A 21194-nucleotide genomic window follows, 5' to 3' on the forward strand; every position below is an offset into this window, starting at 1 on the left:
TACTCAAGAAATGTAAGATGAAAAAAGTACTTAATATACAGGCTATGTTCAGATTTCCCCGGTTGCTCCAAAAATGTCCTTTTTAGTGTTTTTCTTTTCCTTTTCTTTCTCTCATTCTTTTTGAAAATCTAGGGTCCAAACAAGAATCACATTTGCTTTACTAGTCCTGACTCTTCAGACTGTTAATTTGAAGCAGTCTTCCTGCCCTTTTTCTCTCTTTTCTTTTTCTTCTCTCTTTTTTTTTTCTTTTCATGACACTGACATTTTTGAAGAGTCAGGGGCAATTGCTTTGTAAAATGTTCTTTTGAAAACTGCATGTAGAGATTAAAAGATAGCAGATTTTGTTAAGCTATATGTTCTCTATAGTTTTCACTTAACTATTATAGTTCAAAGTTTTGAGAAGATAAATGAATAATGGAGATCATTTGAGTAATGTGGAAGATTATTAAAAATAAAATATTTTGAGTAGAATATCCCAGAAGATAAGATTTATTAGATTTATAAAGGAAAAGAAATAAGATTAGACCAAGAAGGTTGTTTTATTTGATGAAGGCTTTAAGTTGTTCTATTGCATTTTGTTTATTCTTCAGTGTTTATTGAGCTTTTGTTTTCATTACATTGTCCCTGTTCTCCTAAATGCTTGCAGTTTAGGGAGTGAGACAGACAAGTAATAGACTGTTATAATGCAGTTTGATAAAGCATATGGGTGTGTATATTTGATAAATTATTACAGGGCCCTAAGGAATTAAATACTATCTAACTAATAACTAAGGCAATTAAGAGTTGGGTGATCAGGAGATCTCCAAAAAATGACATCTATGCACAGACATGAATGTAGATGTAAAGGTTATATAAGAAATAGCCAGACCAGGGGTTGGAGGAAGAGTGTTCATTTAGAAAAACTGACATTTGAGGAATATAAGAATTACAGTGGTGATGGAGTATGGAGAGGGAACCTCAGAGGAATTGAGGCTGGAAATGAGGCTGAAGAGGAAAGCTGGACACTCTATAAACCTCATTAAGGGATGTGAATGCTATTCTGAGTTCAGTTGGAAACCATTAAGATTATGTATGAAAGCAGAGGTGTGATGTAATCAGCTTTGTACAGTACATTGGAGAACAGGGCTGGTAGCAGGAGTCCAGTTAAGAAGCCATTGGCGTCACCAGGCAAAAGATGATGGTGACCTGGATTAGGACAGTGGTCATTAAAATGGAGAGAATTGAATGAGTTTGAGAAATATTTGGAAGATGAAATCAATAATATTTGGTGAATGAGGGGAAGGTATAGTGTATTAGTTAAAGAAACCAGACTCTAGAGCCAAAACACCTGGGTTCAAATCCTAGTTCTGCCACTTAGTAGCTTTGTGAACTTTGTCAAATTACTAAACTTCTCTGTCTGATTTCCTCATTTGTAAAATGAGAAGAAACACAATACTTATCTCATAGGATTGTGTGAGGATTAAATGAATTAATTTATGTACAAAGCATAGAATGGTGCCAGGTACATAGTTAGTAATATGTGTTAACTACTATAGTAATTATTGTTGCAATTTTTTAGTAGTATTATTATTAATTTGATATGTCATTGAAGGGTGAGAAGAACCAGGATTGATGCCTAGGTTTCTAATTTGGCTGCTGAGGCAAATTATGGTATATATTTTTATAGGGGAGGAGGGATGATGAGGAATTCCCATTTGGGCTTGCTGTTTTTGAGGAACGTTGGGGACACCTGGGTGAAAACACTTAGTAGGCAGAAGAGTTTACAAGTAGGGGAAAAGATATGAGTTGGGATATCCTTTGGGGAATTATGAGAATATAAGTGATCATTTAGAGAAGTTGTGGGAGTTGATGAGAGCACCCCAGTGAAGAGCATGTTAAATAGAGAGGAAAGGGCATAAAGACTGTGTTATCTTTAAGAATGTATTGTTTAGGCCATAAGCCAAGGTGTAAAACTTGGTGCCAAGTGGAGGGTTTAAAAGGCTTTCAGCATTCAGTACAACTTCATTTACATTAACTTGGGCTTCAGAGGACTTTGAGCTGAGGTGAAGTGGCAGTCAGGTGGAAGAAAATTCTTCCTCTGTTGAGAAAAATCTAGAGCTGTAGAGAAGTTGATTTGCCTAAGGTAAGGAAGATGTTTCTGACTGCTGTTTTGCTTCTGACTGAGGGAAATAGAAGATATGAGATTGACTCCTAATTGGCACAATGACAGAAAACATAGAATTTGTTTTTATGTCTTTTTGTGAATTATGTGCCCTATTGAAGTACATATTGCTAAGATTAGTTAATTCTGTGTTTACTAAAGAACTCTCTATAGTTTTTCAACTTTTTGTTATGAAAATTTTCAAACCTACAAAAAAACTTGAAAGGAATAGGACAATGAATACCCATGTAATGTTACCATCACCTAGAATTCAATACTCACCTTTGAGTGAATGTAGATGTTTAGCCAAACCATTTCAAAGTAAATTGCAAACTTTATGATACTTCATTCCTGATATTTAGCATGTATTTCCTATTATACCTTGTAATATTATACCCTTCAATACCATTATCACACGTAAGAAAATTAACAATAATTTCTTAATATCACTTACTATTCAGGCCATATTGAGCTTAGCTGATTATCTCAATGTTTCATAGACTTTTTTTTTTTTTTTCCCTTCCTAAAAAGAATCCAGTCAAGGTTCACGTGTTACCTTTGGGTGTTATACCTCTTTAGTCTCTTTTATTCTAGAACTTTTTCTTTTTTTTGGAGGGAAACATTTACTTTTTTAAGAGACCAGAATGTTCTAAATTCTATATTTGTCTGATTGTTTCCTCATAGCATCACTTATCTTGTTCCTTTATTCTTTGTAATTCCTGTAAACTGGAAAGTAGGTCTAAAGGCTTGGTGTAATCAGACAAAAATTTTTGGCAAGAATATGTCATAGGTGGTACTGTATACTTCATACTGTATTGTATCGGAGGATGTCACACTGTTAGCAATACTAAGTTTGATATTTCCTATGTAATAATATAATTTTCCCATTTAAATTAGTAAGTAATCTGTGAGGTAATTATTTCATTGATAATCTGTCATTCCTTCTATACCTATTAGCTGGCATTCTTAGGTAAAGAACTTTTCCTCTTCTGCTGGAGATAAACAGTTCTTGCCCCAAAAGGCAGGATAAATGCTTAATTCTTTACTTTTAATGAGAAGTTTTGAGGACAGGAAGTTTGGTGTTATAGTCCCCTCCACTGGTTACAGATGAAATCCCTTTTTTCTCTATTTTTAGAGCAGTATTATGGACTCACAGATTTTTGTCTATTCAATTTGTTACAATCAGTTATAACTGTTTTTCTTTTTAATGCTTAAATTCTCTCAAATGGCTGGTGAGAGACTCTCAAAGTTGGCTCTAGTACCCTTTTGACAGCCCTTCATTATTTTTTCCCTTACTTTCTAGAAAAACATAATGACCTAGGCTCACTTATATTTTCCCTGTCCCAGATCTGGAACGAGTCATTTCTCCAAGAAGCCTTGGTTCCTTTTAATGGAGAAGGGGATTTAGAAAGCAAGATACAAGCATTAGAGATGTTCATTCTGTTGGAATGTCATTGCCTCTAATGGATATAATTCGGATGTGTATATATACACATATTCTAACTATGTTTATATATGCATATATATTTTTAAGTTATGGCTTCATGTTGATATCTATACAAATTTAGCACTACAATTTTAAAATTGTAGCTTTTGCCTTCTATTGCACATCTTGGTTTCTAATGGCATTTACATAATTACCTATTTGTTTTATCCTATAGTGCAAATAAAATAGGTTCAAAATTATAAAAACTAATATTAATATCACAACCATTATGTGAAGTTTAAGATTCCTTTGCAGTTTTTATTATCCTTAGACTATATCCCAGTAAGGATGCTAGTCAGAGTACTGTGTTCACAAGTGACTTGAAATATTTTTTTGTCTTCATGTGGTTATATCACCAATTTGATAGGCGATTAAGTTCATTTATTTCCATTTGTTTTCAATGTTAAGATTTAGATTTTTAAATTTAGTTTTATTCTCTTGAATGTACTTGTATGGTTCAAAAATCAAACTGTATAAAAATGTATACTTTTGTTTTGATTTTCTGTGTCGACCCCTTACCTCAGTCCTTTCACCACGTCCATCATAGGTAACTATTTTTATTAATTTCTGGTTTTGCCTCCCACTGTTTATGTTTGTTATTATATAATTGTCCCCATTTTTTCTTCCACACTGTTTGTATCATTTTGTACCCCACAGGGACATAGCTAGTATATTTGAGCTTAGAGCAGGTAATTTTTTAATACATCCCTCTTTTATATGATAAAATTATTTTCAGAAATGACCATGAAATAAAATATAATGATAGAAACAAAATATATACATTAAATATTTCCTTTTATTGAACATTTGAATAGACAATCATACTGGTAAAAATAAATTTTAAAATAAAGAGTACATAACAGAAAATTTTGCTAAAATATCTCCACCAGAAAATTCATCTTGAATTTTTATTATATTTGGTTAAAAATAAAAGAAATTCCTGAAGTTTTTCTTTTTGTACAAAGTCAAGAGAAAATGATGGAATGATAGTGAACAGTAACACTATTTGATCTGCTAGTTAATAACCAGGCATTCAAATAAACATTGCCCTTTTGGTTTCTTCTAATAATGTAAGAGCAGCATCTTTTGTTGTCTCTCCTAGGTTTCTTCAAAATTTGATTCTTTTTTCTATGTAAGTGTCCATTTCCTTATGTTTTATTGTTGTATAATGAATGACCTTAACCACAGTTTCCGTGCATTGTTCTTTAAATAACTGTTTTTAAAGCTCTGTGTTTTACTAGTCATTGTTCAAGGCTAATTCTGGCTGTCTGCAAGTATTTTTGTGTCTGATTAACTCATCTAAAACTTCCCACCAGAAAAAAAGATAACCTAGAAAAGAGAAATAGCATACAGCTGTCATTGTTTATTTTGAATCTATTGCTTAAATGCAGGAGTATGTAGTGTAACAGAGGGGCTAGAGGCAAAGTGTGCTCAAATGGAGTTTGAACCATTTCAAAACATTACAGACTTAACTTCTGAAATGAATGTGTAGAACTGAGTCCATGTATATCAGGGGCCAAACTGGGAGTTCTCCAAATTAACTTCCATGTATAGTTCAGTGTTTAAGAAATAAGTAATAAAAGTGTCGAATTTGAAGCTTACATACATGTCATTAAAACTCAACAACAACCGCAACAATTATTTGGAATTTGGAACAATGAGAGATTTTTTTCAGAGAGCATTTTATTGCTGACATTTAGAAAAATTGCCATCACATGATGATAAGGAACAGATCAAGCTTTAGTTTTAGTTCATAAATTCTCTGTGGACAGTGTACTTCCTTATTGTGGGCATCTGGCATGGTCTGTTTACATCACCCCCCCTCTTGGTATACTACTGTACCCACCAACAATTTATACAAATGCCTGTTTCTTCACAACCTCACCAGCGGTGTTGAATGTTTCATTAGTCTGATGAGTGAGAAGAGGTATCTATGTTGTTTTAATTAGCATTTATCATATTATGAGTGAAGTTGAATATCTTTTTCTATGTTTACAGGTCATTGCATTTCTTTTTCTGTGAACTGTCTAGTCATTAATTTTTGCCATTTTTTTCTAGTGGTTTTTCCTCCTCCCTTTTCAATTTGTAGAAGAAGAAGTTACATTTTAACAAAAGTTGTCTTGGAAAAAGAAAAAGGAGAAAGCAGGGCACTATCACTGACTAAATTAACTATGCTTTTGGGAAGCCTTAATATATAACATTATATTAACAGAAATCCCTGTTTCCCCCTTTGAGGTGGCTGATGCATATTGCAGCCATAGTGAGGAACTAAAACAACCTCCTATGTTTAATCTGATAAATCTATGACTGGTGAAGCAATGTTTTTCAAACTGGACTCAGCAGTTTATCTATTTTTGTACATTTGAATTCCTCATAAAATTTCTTTGAAGGTGGAATTCTGTTCTTACAACATTTTTTTAAACCTCTGCTATAAAGTAAGAGTTGTTATTTTAAATTTTATAATATAGCATTGTTCAATGACAGATATATAATTATAACCCAAACAATTAGTAATCATTAATTTAACAAATAAAATCAGTTAAATTGGTTCTTCACTGAATTGACTAGGTAATTTAATTAAAATTATTATCACATAAATATACCCTTACTGCTTAAAGATCATTCATACTTTGTAAGAAAAATTATGTACAGTATGTCATTTTTGTAGAGTCAACTATGAATCATTTTGTATCTCAGTTTTTCATTAAATTTTTACATTATAAATGCACACAGCTGCCCAGAAATAGAACTGAACATTAAACTTTATTTCCATGTCTGCAGATTCCCTTTCAGTCAGTATTAATATGTATATCTTTGTCTTTATATTTATAAACAAAATATACCTATGTTTTTGTGTTTGGGAGTTTTCTAGTTTTGTTTTGAATTGTAAAAATAGTAACAACATTTACAAAAAAACTTAGGACAGAGTAACCCATGATCTTATCACTAGCAAGTGTTTAATTTTTTGCCAATTTTTCTTATTTTTTAAGATCTTGTCTAAAATCCTCACATCTGACTCTTTAAAAGCCCTTGATAACTAAGAATACTTTTTAATGGTGCTTTTTGTCATCTACTAGTCCCTCTTTTAAGTAGGATAGTCTTCTTAAGAGCAGCAAAAGTGCTCTGTGGTTTTAGTTTTATTTTTTTTTAATTTTTGAATTTTTTGGTATTAATTTTAGATTTAAAATTTAACAAAGTATATTATATGAAGTTTACTGAGGTTAAGGTACAAAATGAATCATATTTTTTCTTGAGAGTTTAATCCTAACTGTGTATTATTAAACTGCCTCATAAAGAGTGGCATAGACATATATACACTACCAAATGTAAAATAGATAGCTAGTGGGAAGCAGCTGCATAGCACAGGGAGATCAGCTCAGTGCTTTGTGACCGCCTAGAGGGTCACATGGGGATGATATGGGGATATATGTATACGTATAGCTGATTCACTTTGTTATACAGCAGAAACTAACACACCATTGTAAAGCAATTATACTCCAATAAAGATGTTAAAAAAAAAGTGCCTCATAATATCAGTAACAAGGTGATATAATCATATAATATATGAAGGTGTATGTTTTTAAAGAGCTACAAAGAATTGATGTTAGTCTTGAACTTACCACAGACTTTTTCCAACCTGATTGTGATTAATTTATATTTCTCTGTGAGGCAGTAATTTCTGACTTTTCACCGTGAAAAATAAGGTAGTTTGGATTGTGCCTGCTTTCTGTATCTGTTGGTCTTGTTACCTTGCCTGTGTCCCTTATTTCTTTCTCATGTGTCACTTGTTTATTTTTTCACAGTAATAATATTATATAGTATTTGCCTACAGCAGCTCTAAATTACAAGGCTTTCTTTAGCTTCAGTCATAGAGCTCTGGATTACTCCTTCCATTGTTTGCCGAAGAAAAGATAGAGGAAACAAAAATTCTTTTTAAACCACCACTACCACGACAATTCTGAAAAGACTTTTCGTCGTCAAGCAGATGGAGCACAGATATCACCTCATGTCTTTCACCATGGAGTTATCATCTTAATCTCTCTTGATTTTGACTCTTTAAATAATATCTAGTCTTTCTTTTGGGAAACTTAGAGATTGCATCTCCACCCCAAAACCTACAGAATTTAAATTTGTGTTTTTATGATGCTGTTGTTTTTCTTTTCCTTCTTTTTTTTTTTTTTTGAGACATGGTAAACCTTTCAATTTCCAATTTCATTCCTTTAAAAATTTTCAGTTTTCTTCAGCTGCACTCCTTGTTTATTAATTGTTTAGTTCATTCTCTTTTTTCCTTCAAGGACTCTTATCATTTGAAGTTTGGATTACAGCACTCCGCAAATCTGTGATCATTCATTTCCTATCTTGGTTAATTTCTTATTATCAGTGTATGTTTCTTGAGTTGCCTCCTATTTCACCAATCCAATTTTCTGCTGCATTGATTCTTCTATTACTGCTTCTACTGCCAGTATTAATGGGTTTGTGGCTAAATTTATTCTGTGCTGGTCTTGGTATCCTCCAGCTGTTTTCCTTGTCTTCGTAGTCCACAGTGTTGCCAGAATGATCCATCGAAAAAGAAGTCTGGCTATGTCATTACCCTGGTAAAAATTTTAGTCACTTCTTCACTAGAGTCATGTTCTGACCCTTCAGTGACATAAGTAAAACCTTCTGTTACCTGAGCTTTCTGCATCTCTCTCTAGTCTTATAATCCAGCACCACCCTGCCACTGTGCATTCTCTTCCCCTTGCCTGGAACGCCCACCGTGGTCCTGATCCCATGCACCCCATCCATACTCCCAGCCTAGATTAACTGGTATTCTCCACTAAACACAATTATTATTTTCTTTTAGCTACATACTCTCATGCACCTTGTACATGCTTTCTCACTGGTTTTAGCTGTTATTTGCTTATACTTGTCTGTGACACCCTAACACCAGGGCAGGTACTATATTATGGTTTCTATAGCTTCAACACTAGTGCAGTGCCTGATGTTTTGTATTATTATCCTTCTGTCTTTTGGTTTTATTTTCTTTAAGGGAGAGGCTGGCCTCTATCATATAATCTTTCTATTCTTTTTTCTTTTTCACGGGAAATATTTTTAGTGGAGTCAGGCTATTTAATTGCTTTTTTCCAGTCTGTGTTTTCATATACATAATTTACTAATCCTTAAGATGTGGTCTTACAGTAACTTGTCCTAAATCACATTATCCTTGGGTCAGGGTTCAGGAACCAGTTCTGTGAGTGACCTGTTAAACACTCAGTCACTATTCATTTCATTAATCAAATTACAGGCTTAGGTCAACCAGGACTGACTTCTCTAGCCTAATTGTTCGGTCCCAAGCCTGGGGTGGTGCTCCAGTTTTGACAATATGTTCCTAGTTATGCAGCCCTGAAGTCGGAAAGCCAGTTGTACAGTCAGGGTGGTCTTCCTCTCCTGTTTCTTTTGTTTTTGTTTTTTTGTTTGTTTACCTCTAAGATTATGTTGTGCTCTAATTCTTAAACACTTGAGAAAAAGGAAAAAAATAAGCTTTATAGAGTTCTAAAAAAATGGTATGCTTTTGTTGTTGTTGTCTTTAGCCTCTCAAACAATATAGAAAATTACAAAGCTGAGGGTAAAATACTTCAACATCTTGCTACTCAGAGATAAGCATATTTTAGAATATATTTTTGCATAAATATATGTAAGAAAAGTGTACCAATTTCATAAATGACATCTTGCACTAAATGCTCCCTTCTACAACTCCCTCTGTTTTACTCAACAACATGTTTAAACTCCATCATACCTCAGTAATTGAAGATATATTTCATCATTTATAATTTACTTACCAGTTACCTATAGTTGGACATTTAAATTCCTTATAAATAATGCTGTGATAAACATTCATCTTTTATGTTTTTTTACATTTTTGTGTGAATATAACTTCAGTAGAGCTCTTCTGCCAGAAGACATGCAAGTATATGTTGATAGATATTGCCATAATGCCTTTCAGAAAAGTTGTTCCAACTTACATCACCCCACATCTCTACCAAGGCCAGATATTTGTTGTGAGCTAAAGACTCCCAATTTACAGCTCTAAATTCAGATCTCTTGATATTTTCACATGGTATCTGTTTCACTAGCATCTCAAATAACATACCCCAAACCTTACCCTGATTTTCTGCCTCAAATCCCAAACTTGTTTCTTCCCCTTTCTTTTTAAAATTTTTTTAAATTAATTTATTTTTTGGGCTGTGTTGGGTCTTCATTGCTGCGTGCGGGTTTTCTCTAATTGAGGCGAGCAGGGGCTGCTCTTTGCTGCGGTGCGCGGGCTTCTCATTGCGGGGGCTTCTCTTGTTGTGGAGTACCGGCTCTAGGCATGTGGGCTTCAGTAGTTGCAGCACGTGCGCTTGGTAGTTGTGGCTCGCGGACTCTAGAGCACAGGCTCAGTAGTTGTGGCGCATGGGCTTAGTTGCTCCGCGGCATGTGGGATCTTCCTGGACCAGGGTTTGAACCTGTGTCCCTGCATTGGCAGGTGGATCCTTAACCTGCCAACCGTGCCACCAGGGAAGTCCATTTCTTCCCCTTTCTATGTCTTTTATTCAAATGGAACTTAAAGTTCCTGGTTATTCAAGTTAGAAGCCTGGAGTGATCTTTTCTGTTGTCTCTTTTCCCCTGAATCTTCCTGTCAAATATATTACTAAGGCTAATGGATTCTATTCACAATTTCATGAATATCCAAATAGGAGGAGGCCCTGTAGTTAAGCTTAAGCTATCCCACAATTTTTTAAAAGACACTTTAAAAAAAATACATATCCTTTTGATTAGGCAGTATGAATGTAAACTTTTAGGGATAAAATCAGATTTCTACCTCTAAAATTTAATTTAATTACACATATATTTAAAATGAAATTTAGAAATACTACTTTTCCCACTATTTCTTGTAAAAAGTTTGTGCAAACTCTTCAACTTACACCTTTGGTATTGTGTCAACACTGGAATGAGTTACCTAACACAGTTTCGTAGTTCACCTCCTCCTCTCTTCCATCTAAATTGTTTGAGATATTGTAGTTTTTAAATCTGTGTATAGTGCTGTCCTAGCCTCAAGTAAAATTAGAGCAAAAATTTTTCCCTTCACTTTTGTTGTTGACATATACTTATGGTCTCGTAACCTAAGTATGGACTGAATTGCTTTTTTCCAGAAGTGATCATTGAGGGAATTCCCTGGTGGTCCAGTGGTTAGGACTCTGCACTTTCACTGTCAAGGGCCTGGGTTCAGTCCCTAGTTGGGGAACTAAGATCCCACAAGTTGCGCGGCAGAGCCAAAAAATAAAAAAATAAAGGCACCTCTTCCCTTAAACAAACAAACAAACAACCTATCATTGAAAGATTGCTTGACAGTGACATCTGCCACATACAGTTGTGTAGTACCCCAAGGAATAATTACTAAATCTTCTCATTTTATTTGCTCCCTGCCCGCCCCCACTGTCACGTCTCCCCAGCAATTGTGTCAGATTGTCTCTTAAACAGTTGTTGGTTCAGGGTAACATGCTTTCTTCCAGACAGTACTTTGTATTTTTTCAAAATAAAATAACTTATAAATCATTTTGTAATCTGAGACTTTGTAAGGTTCAAATATAAGACAACTTCCTCTTGTAAGGACAGTGTTTGGTATTGAAAAACTTTACTTATATATGGGCATATACAGTGAATCTCAAATCCATCTGCTCCTCCGTTCCCATTACTGATCTAAATCATCTCTCACCTGGACAGTGGCCCTCACTTTTTTTTTTTTTTTTAAATGTACTCATTACATATATTTGTCACCAACGCATCACAAGGAAGTCACAAAAAGTAGGCTTAGTTTAGTTCACAATATAGATCCTGTGAAAACACATTTCTCATTTGCTCTGCAGTTTACAATACCTATAAAAATTTAAAGCAGTTAAACCACATTTGAGATTACACTGGTATAAAATTGTAATTCACACTTCAGAAACTTGTGAAATAAAAGGCCATGATGGAGAAAGAGTAAGAAATTTGTAGAATTACCAAACTGTCACAGTACCATTTTCCTTTATAAAAGCATCTCAATAAAACAAAATAAAAACTATGGAAAACACGAAAGTCAAATCAGAGATTTTGGTTTAGTACTTTCCCTGAGTCTCTTGTTTTTAAAAAAATCAAAGTAAGGCTGGTTCAAAACTGACCCATAAGGTCTTGCCTCCTCCATATGCTGCCATGAGGAATCCATTTAAGGCAAGAGGCTATACACACAAATGGTCCCAGGGCTTTATTCAGATGCCAGTTTGCTTGTGGTACCACTACAGGGTTATCTGACCCACTGCTGCCCTCCGCACATGGGCTTAAAGAGCTGTCAACATTTTCTCTTGGCCTGCCGTGATACAACACATGAGACTAAATACCAAATGAAGACAAAATATTATGGTTATTAATAAATATTACAATTATAGGTGGATTTGGACACTAGGTACACCAAATCATGGTAATAACACAGAAACAAACACTTTTATGTTTTAAAAATCTTACATAAACAAGGGTTGAGGGCAAGTCATTTTAAAGTTTTAAATCTCAGATGTTAAAAAACAAACAAACAAAAATCTTTTAAAAAATCTAATTCATTAGATACCAATAAAACAAAGTAGAAAAAGTGATACGTTGATGCTCGGAATTAGATGAGCATGCTAAGTGAAAAAAGTTGTTGTCTCCTTGTTCCGTAAAATTGGCCCCTACAATGTTTCTACTTGATCATCTCATTGCATACACAGTATATTTGCAAGTGATCAAGCACTTCATTAAAAAAGCATATAATCAAATCAAGGAGAAAAGGTTTGTTAGAATCTAAAAAATTATTTTTTACTTCAAATGTATCAGGTTACTTGCTGGGCTTCTACTGTAAGGGCAGTACGTAGTATGGATCATACTTTCTAGTCAAATGTAGGAAAATATTTTGCACAGCCATGTTTTTACAGTCATTCTCAGAGCATCTCAAAGATAGGTTGCAAATTACTGCTGTATGTCTCCCTCTTGAAATCTCAATTGCAGACAAATGGCCAACAGGTCAAAAGCTAATAATCATGAACTGTCTTAAAACTGAGGGGTGGAATGATGGCTCTAACCACCAAAATAACTGCTGCAAGTTATTTAATTTAGTAATATAAGCACCTCATTGCACAGGTGGGGAAAGTGAGGCACAAAAAGGTGTTCCTTCTGTTTTTTGTTTTTTTTAAAGAGAACTCTTGATGCTAGGTAACTTTGGGGTATAATGGATTCAAGGTTTGCATGAAATGTTATACTTAACTCACATGTCCTGTTTGCATCACAACACCTTAGTCTAACCTCTTGCAAACTCTTTAAAGCATGGACCTGGCAAATGCCACTGACCTCCTGCCTTCTCTGACCAGGTGAAAAAGGCTAGCCAATGCTTGAGCGAAAAAAAAGAATACCACATATTGTTGTTTTATATGTAATTAGCAAGGTTCAATTATGAAAATATTCCATAACTGAATTTCCATAACTCTCAAACATTCCACAAAATTCTCTAAGAACCTGTGGGAGAGTAGAGTACCTGGCAATCCTCTCTTGAACAGAAATTTACCGATTCGTTGCATTACTGTTGATGATCTGAAGTTAAATGTATATGATTTCTAAAAATAAAAGTACTAAACTACTAAATAAAACTGAAAGGATCATCCAAGTTCCTAGATAATACCAAACTATTTATCTAGGATTACTAAAGAAATCATAGCACTTTGGTACCCTTTTCAGAAAAAAATCTCAAAACTTATAACACAAGCATGTGGCATTTCACACTGTACTGAGTAACAGTAAATGGAGGTGTAACCACTATAACTTCTCCACTAACTTTGTGTTTTGAAACATGGTGTCTGCCCCTAGCACCTACCATTCCAGTTCCACAGGGTATTTTCCAGTCAGACAAGCTGTACAATGATCGTTCTTTTCAAAACATTCCAGACCATTCCCATTTTCTTGAACCATAACATCTTCCTTTGTACAATGACCGTTCTTTTCAAAACATTCCAGACCATTCCCATTTTCTCAAACCATAATATCTTGCCTTTTCACTTTCTGTTTTTTAAATGTTATCCCTTCTTGTACAGATGAAACCAGTTCTTCTACTGACAGATACACAGCACTGTTTGCTCCTAGATGATCTGAGATATGCTCAAATTCTGGTTTATTGGCAATAAGCTCTTCTTCTGTTGGTATGTTTATTCCCATGAAGCATGGATATCTAATTGGTGGTGAAGCTACGCGAATGTGTACCGCTTTTGCACCAGATTCTTTGAGCAATTTGATTATGGGTGAAATGGTATTGCCTCTCACAATTGAATCATCTACAAGAACAATTCTTTTGCCTTTAAAGTTGTCTGACAATACTCCAAATTTTTTCGCAACACCAAGTTGTCTTAACCTCATGTTTGGCTGAATGAATGTTCTTCCTACATACCGGTTTTTACATAGCACCTCCACATACGGAAGCCCACCCTTTGCTGCGTAACCAAGGGCAGCAGGCGTAGCAGATTCCGGGACAGTGCTAAGTAAATCCGCATCCACAGGGGCTTCGATTGCTAGCTGCAGACCACAATGGTATCTTACTGTGTAAACCATTTGGTCTTCAAATATACTATCTGGTCCTGCAGAATAAACATAGTCAAAGATACAGAAAGCCATTGGGTTTCCTTCAGACCTTGGTATAATATCAAGAGTTTGGAAATTATGTCTGGATATTTCCACAATTTCTCCAGGCAAGATTTCACGGTAATATCTTGCACCAATAGATAAAAAGCTACAAGATTCTGAAGACACCACCCATCCTTCTGTTTCTGAAGAATTTTTTTTCTTTGTCATTTATATCAGATACAGGCATAAGAACGACCAATGCACAGAGGACGATTTCCATAATGATCTCGTACTGCATAAATCACATCTCTGTGCATTATAATAAGAGAGTATGCCGTGGGTGCTTCCTTCATTAAGTTTTTAATCCTTGCCACCCAGTCTGGGGTGTCATCTTGTTCCTGGGGAGGGGTATACTCCAGTAACTGGGTGATCATTTCGCTATCAGAACTTGTTGACAGACCAATACCGTGACGCAGAAGCTTTTTCCTTAAGCCAGCAGCATTTACCAATTCACCATTATGCGCCACAGCTATTTTCCCATGAAGTGTTTCAACAACAAAGGGCGGGCAATTTTCTAATTCACAGTTTCCTGTAGTGGCGTACCTCGTGTGTACAATTCCAAGATTTGAAGTATATAATTTCTTCAAATTGTCTTCAGTAAAGACGTGATTTACAAGACCCATTCCCTTGTGTGTTTTGAATGTTGGTATCGAATTCCCATCACTGGTCACAATACCAGCACTCTCCTGACCCCGGTGCTGCAGCCCCACGAGTCCCAGAGTGATGACATGCGGCACATCTAGCTGCGTGGGCCACTCTCCTGAGGCGATGCATCCGAACATGCCACATTCCTCTCGGATCCCCAACTCCTCCAGCTCCATGTCGCCGCCGAAAGCACGTGGAGGGACCCGCCGCTGCAGCAGGGGTCTAAGCACCAACCAGTTGTTCGTTCGGCCTGTAAGCCTCAGAAGCTCGGGCCAGCTGCAGCCGCTTCCTAACCAGGGGCTCGACCCGGCCCTCACATTTTAACTACATGCCCATAGCTATTCAACTTCCTAACCAGCGGCTCGACCCGGCCCTCACATTTTAACTACATGCCCATAGCTATTCTTGGCTCCCTCCTCTGTTTATTCTACACACAGAGACGTTAACTTTTTAATATGCCAGTCTAATTTTGTTGCCTTGCTTAAACTCATTAATGCTCTTTCTTGACTACTTTTCCTATTTACCTGGGTACCACTTACTGTTACCATTAGCGCATAAACTCTCCAGCTTGATGTAGAGGCATATAGCCTCTGTTTAGTTTTTCTGATGTCCGAGGAGGTGTAGGGGGTTAGTGCCAAAGGCAGCTACTTTTGGGGAGTTTTGTCACTATTTCTGTCTGAACGCTTCTATCTCCTCTCCTAGGGATTGGGAACAGCAACTTATATACCTTTTGTTTTGTAGATCAACATATACATTCAACATGTATCAATATTTTGTACTCAGTCTGCAAAATGTGCTATGCTTATGAGCTAGGGTGTTGTATGTCAGCTTCGGGCAATTTCTTAGTGTAGTCTAAATTGTTTTGTATTCTTTGGAGTTGATATTTGAATGGACAGAGATTAACTCTTTTTTTCCTTCTATTTTTGATTATTTCTCCTCATTTTGTTCTGTATTAGAGAGCCTTTTGTAAAAGTGACTTATATTGTCATGTTGCCCAGAAGACTCCCTTTCAGTTCTTAAACCTAAATTCAGACTATCAAGCTGGTAAGACCATTTGGTACCCTTGATTGTGGTTCTTACTTTGCAGTTTCTTAGTTCTCACTAATTGATATTGGAATTTATAGAAATTCCCATTGTCTTTTGAAATAGATTCTTTCCTTGCTATTGGTTTAGTTTAGGGGTACAGATTCCTTCCTTCTTCCCTCCCTCCCTCCCTCCCTCCCTTCCTTCCTTCCTTCCTTCCTTCCTTCCATCTCACCCTTCCTCCCTCCCATCCCTCTTTCTTCCCTGCCCTCCCTCTTTTTTTTTTCTGTTTTTCTGTTTTGCTGGCATTCTTTTGTTTGTTAAGACCCTTTAATGGGAAATGGGAGACTGGAGATCTTCTGACACTTTCATTTATGTTGACATTTTCTGAAAGGTCCTGATTCACTCAGACTTATAGTTGAGGTGAGTCGGGAGGGAAATGGTTTTTAGTGGAGGAATCTGAATAGGAGGATATACATAGAAATGGCCATTTATCTCTAAAAATGTTTCTTTGAAATTTTGACATTTTTTGTAAGGATGATAAAGAAATCCTTTTAAATATGTTCCTGATGAAACATAGAGATTAGAAATGAAGATGGGAAATAACAAATTATTTTTTAACGAATGTTGACTCTCCCTGGAGTCAGATCAGTTTTGATGTGTAATATAGTTTTTAGGACCTTTAAACTATCTACTTTGGAAAATTTCTAAGGCTTGGGATAAATTTCTATTTTTAAAAGATATCAGAGAAAGAGAAGCTATTAACTTCCTTTTTTAATAGTGGTTAATTATATCAGCCTACTGCCTGAACCTAGAGGTTGAGATTATTTACATAATGATGCATCTTAAAATGCAGTCTGAATTCTGTAATAGTCATTTTTTTTTCCACTCAGACTTCTAATCAAGCACATCTGTATTCCCTTTCAGCGATCTTTTTATTAGCTGCTACAATGAAATATCAGTAACAGATCTTCTACCTCAAGTCCTGGACATTCTGCTGAAGCATATAACTTTGATTTGCAGAAAACCCAGTTTTCTGTTTTCAGGGAAAATGACAAGGCACAATAGACCCTCTTGTCAAAAGGATGAAGCATTAATACTATGATTCAGATTTCGGTGTGCCATCCAGCACTGGTTATCTGGCATTCTGACAGGTTTGCTAATGATTCCTGATGTGAGTGCCACAAAGAAAAAATTGTAAATAGACTCAGGATAGCATTTTAGAAAAACTGTTTTTAAGAACTAAATCTACATGATCCCATCAAATAAAAGCTTTGTAAAGAAAAAGACCCACTTTTGATGATTTCTTATTTTTTCTACTGTTTTCTGCTAGGAAGGTTCATCTTACTTTGCTCTTTCTGATGTATGACTTTTAAAGGGAAAATTGTGGTGATTTTGTTGTGTCTTTTCTAGAATTGTGATTTTCATCTTACTTTTCAAATGTAGATTTTTAATATTCTATAGCTTATTTATCAATTGAGAGTTTCAGTTAAAAGCAAAATGGTTGGAATTTAACCTCGGTATGGGGAAAATACTACTTATTAAAAACAAATGATTAAAGGAAAGCCTAGACAAATAGTATCAGCTTTTACATAGAACTTTTGCAAGTTTTTTGTCATAATGCTCCACTGGGTCAGGCTTCCTTTTCCACGAATGACCTTTGAAGGGCAAAGGTTTTGAAAATGTGGTTTCTAGTTTTTAAAAGTTTTTTCTCATTATAGTAATAGATGATCACTATAGAAAATTTGAAAATACAAAAACCATGAAGATAAAAGTTTTTTTAAATCACCCAATAATTATACCTGCAATAATGTTTTAAGTATTGCTAATGTTTAAGTATGAGTTTATGTATGACCCTTACATTTTAAAAATTTGCATATCCTCAGGTATGTTACAATTTGGGGGTCACACTGAATATTCTGTTTTGTGACCTGCTTTTTTCACTTAAAATACCTTGTGAGCGTTTGACCACATTGTTATAATCAAAACTTACTTTTAACAGTGTTGTTTAATGAAGGGATTTCTGTGTGGATTACAGTAAAAGTGTTTGTCGGAGATGAATTCCATTTAAAACTGTCAGTATCGCAATCACATTATCAGGTATCATTTTGGTGTGTTTAAGAGAGTGTTTACTCAGAGCTGTGCTAGGTATTTTGGAGGGTAGATACAGAGATGAACGAACCATAGTTCCTGGCTTCACACAGGCTTAAGATCCAGTGAGGGAGGCCAACATGTACCCCATTGTTTGTAGTAAGAACGAGCTGGGAGGAGAGATGAAAACAGAAGTTCCTTAATGTGGACTTCAGAGTTCTGCCTGGGTGTTGGCTTCAAAGAGCAGGTGAACAGGTGGTCAATGTGCAGGCCTTTTGCCCTAACAGTATTTATGTGTATACAACACTGTGGGTCTCCAGGTGGAGTAGACACAAAACTGAAACCAGCAGGGGAAAGAGTTGGGTGTGGAGGTTAGAGGGTAGGGCAGGGTGTTAGCAGGACTGGGGTAGTTGCCTCAGAAGTAAGAACAAATATAGATACAACAGCATTCTCTGGGGCACCAACTTTTTATAATATTTATAACTTGAATTCCTGGCCACGCATCAGATTTTTTTAGAGAAATGATTGTTACTTGCAAATACATTCTACACAGAAATACTTGCTTTATTTAAGCAAATAAAAACCATAAAAAACTTTCAAAATGGGTTTTATTTACACATAATTTGAATATAATGAAGCAATTTCAATGCTGCATTAATACTGAATTCTACATGTAGTAAACAGTGTTAGGCTTTTAGGGATGGGTATATTTAGTTTGGTGTAGTTCAGGGATTTTTCAGATTACCCAAACCAAAGAGTTCTTACTTTATCTATGCTTCCAGTTCTTCTGATGGTAAATGCATTAAAAATAATAATCAAGGAAGGGAGGGAAGGAAGAAAGGACGGAGAGAAAGGAGGGAGGGAGAAAACATTTCTAGGGTGTGCTGGGAAAGGACCAGATGTGCAGCAGCAGACTTGGCCTTAAACTGCCAGTGATGTAGGACCCAGGGCAGTAGATGAAATCTGACCAATGTGTTTATGATAGCTGCTTCCAGGAGTCAGTGGAGAATGGACACTCATTTTAATATGTACTACTCCCTAATTTGTAATAGAGACAAAGAATGTGACCTCCAGCAGACAAAGACAAATACTGTATCTTCTCATTTACATGTGGAATGTAATAGAGATAGAAATAGAAACTCATATTCTCATAGAAATAAAGAGCAGAATGGTGCATTTTTTTCAGGGGCTAGGTGTGGGGGAAATGGGGAGATGTTGGTCAAAGGGTACAAACATACAGCTCTAAGGTGGATGAGTTCTGGGGTTTTAATGTACAGCGTGATGACTGTCATACCAGATTATATACATGAAAGATGTTAAAGTAGATCTTAAGTGCTATCTCCACACATACATAAAATGGTAATTATGTGAAAGGATGGGGTTACAAACTGACCTTAACTATGGTAATTGTTTAACAATATATACATGTATCAAATCATTGCATGCATAGCTTAAACTTATGTGTATATTTTATGTCAATAATATCTTAAAAGCCTGAGGGGAAAAAAAAAAAAGAACGTGACCTCTGTTAGCAGGAGACTTTCTCCTGACTGGTGAGGTGGCAGCAGGATTCTGCGGAAGACAGCAACACCGCTTGATCGCTTCGGTCTGTGTTTCTTCACACTGTAACTCAGAAGAATACTGAAAACAGGCCAGTTTTAAACACTAAGTGGCTCAAGAGATTCCAGAAGACTTAGCGCTTTTCAAATTTGGGACAGAATAAGAATTTAGTTATATAAATTATTTTAAAAATTCATTAGGTTCCACTTGCCTATAATGAGAGTGGAACACTTAAAGAGTTATGTTGATAGGGGTTGTCGAAGTTTATAACCTTGAATATCCTCTTACACCTTGAATATCCTCTTACAGATAAAAGACTGAATAGAAATAACAAGGTGGCATTTGAACACAAATATGAAATATAGATGTGACCAGTAAGAATATATCCATAGTTGCTAGCTTATAGCAATTATGGAGGTCCTTGGTGTCATACCTGAGTTAGTTGAAGTTCTTTTAAATTATTGTCACAAGGTTCTACTCAACCCACTGGCCCTTGGAACTCTTGTCTCAGCTTGTGTGAACTCTTCCTCACTTCCTAAGAACCAGCTATACTGGATTTCTCTCAGTTCCTGTCAGCACTGTGTTCTTTCCCACCTCAAGTAAGTGCCTTCGCATGTACCACTCCCTCTACCAATCCCCCCACCTTTTTTTTTTGTCTAGTTGGCTTCTATTTATCCTTCAGGTTTCAGCTCCAGTGTGATTACTCAGTGACGGCTTCCTAGACTCCCTAGACTTAGGATCCAGATTATAGATTCCCACAGTGCTCTATGCTTCTCTTTCATAATGCTCTCGAGTTTGAAATTTCTTTCTCAGTGTTCATCTTCCCTGTGAGACTTTTAGTTCAGTTGGGTGCACTCTCATTCACTGCTTTACCCGCAAGAGCCTACTATTCAGGACTCAGTACATCTTTTTTTACACGATAGACGTAACTTTCATAGAAGGGTGGGCTCTTATGAAAGATGGTGTTCTAAGCTTGTTTTCTTGTAAGCTTAAGCAAGAGAAGAAATTCATGGAAAGGAGGGAGGGAAGGAGGGAAGAAGGGAGGGAGGTATTCTAGCACAGTGCTTAGTGCAGGTTCTGGAGCCGGATTAACTGGGTTCAGATCCCAGGTCTGCTACTTTCAGTGATACAACCTTGGCCGAGTTACTTAACCTCTCTATACCTCAGCTCCTTACCTAGAAAATGGGAATAATAATATCTACCTTAAAGGTTTTCATGAGAAATGAGTGAAAACATATAGCATATATGTACAATATAATAATTATTATTATAAAATAGCAGTCCTAGTCATCAGTGTTCTGAGGAACAGAATTTGAGGAATTGGCATAAAAGCTGTAATTAAAACTTACTTTTAAAGACGTAGAGCTTGCTGTGTCAATGAAGAATTTACTGTAGCATTTTGACAGAGTCCAAATAGAGTTAATTTCATTGTTTAAGAAACAGTTTAAAATAAAGTTTTGTATAGGGCTTCCCTGGTGGTGCAGTGGTTGAGAGTCTGCCTGCCGATTCAGGGGACACGGGTTCGTGTCCCGGTCTGGGAAGATCCCACATGCC

General features: G+C 35.9%; 2 protein-coding genes across 3 annotated transcripts in view; one reads left to right on the top strand and one right to left on the bottom strand.

The window, feature by feature from the left end:
• The window catches only part of MAGI3 (membrane associated guanylate kinase, WW and PDZ domain containing 3), a 259858-nt gene that overhangs the window by 134210 nt on the left and 104454 nt on the right, over nt 1–21194 (top strand). The window lies entirely within an intron of this gene.
• On the bottom strand, nt 12756–15252 carry LOC112412990 (amidophosphoribosyltransferase-like). The gene is given in 4 exon segments (XM_024764796.1): nt 12756–13625; nt 13683–14471; nt 14473–14511; nt 14513–15252. Coding segments are annotated over 4 exon segments (1566 nt in total). The 5' UTR covers nt 15143–15252; the 3' UTR covers nt 12756–13517.

This window comes from Neophocaena asiaeorientalis, unplaced genomic scaffold (assembly GCF_003031525.2).
Source record: "Neophocaena asiaeorientalis asiaeorientalis breed wild unplaced genomic scaffold, Neophocaena_asiaeorientalis_V1.1 scaffold62, whole genome shotgun sequence".
In the NCBI taxonomy this organism is placed as follows: Eukaryota; Metazoa; Chordata; class Mammalia; order Artiodactyla; family Phocoenidae; genus Neophocaena; species Neophocaena asiaeorientalis.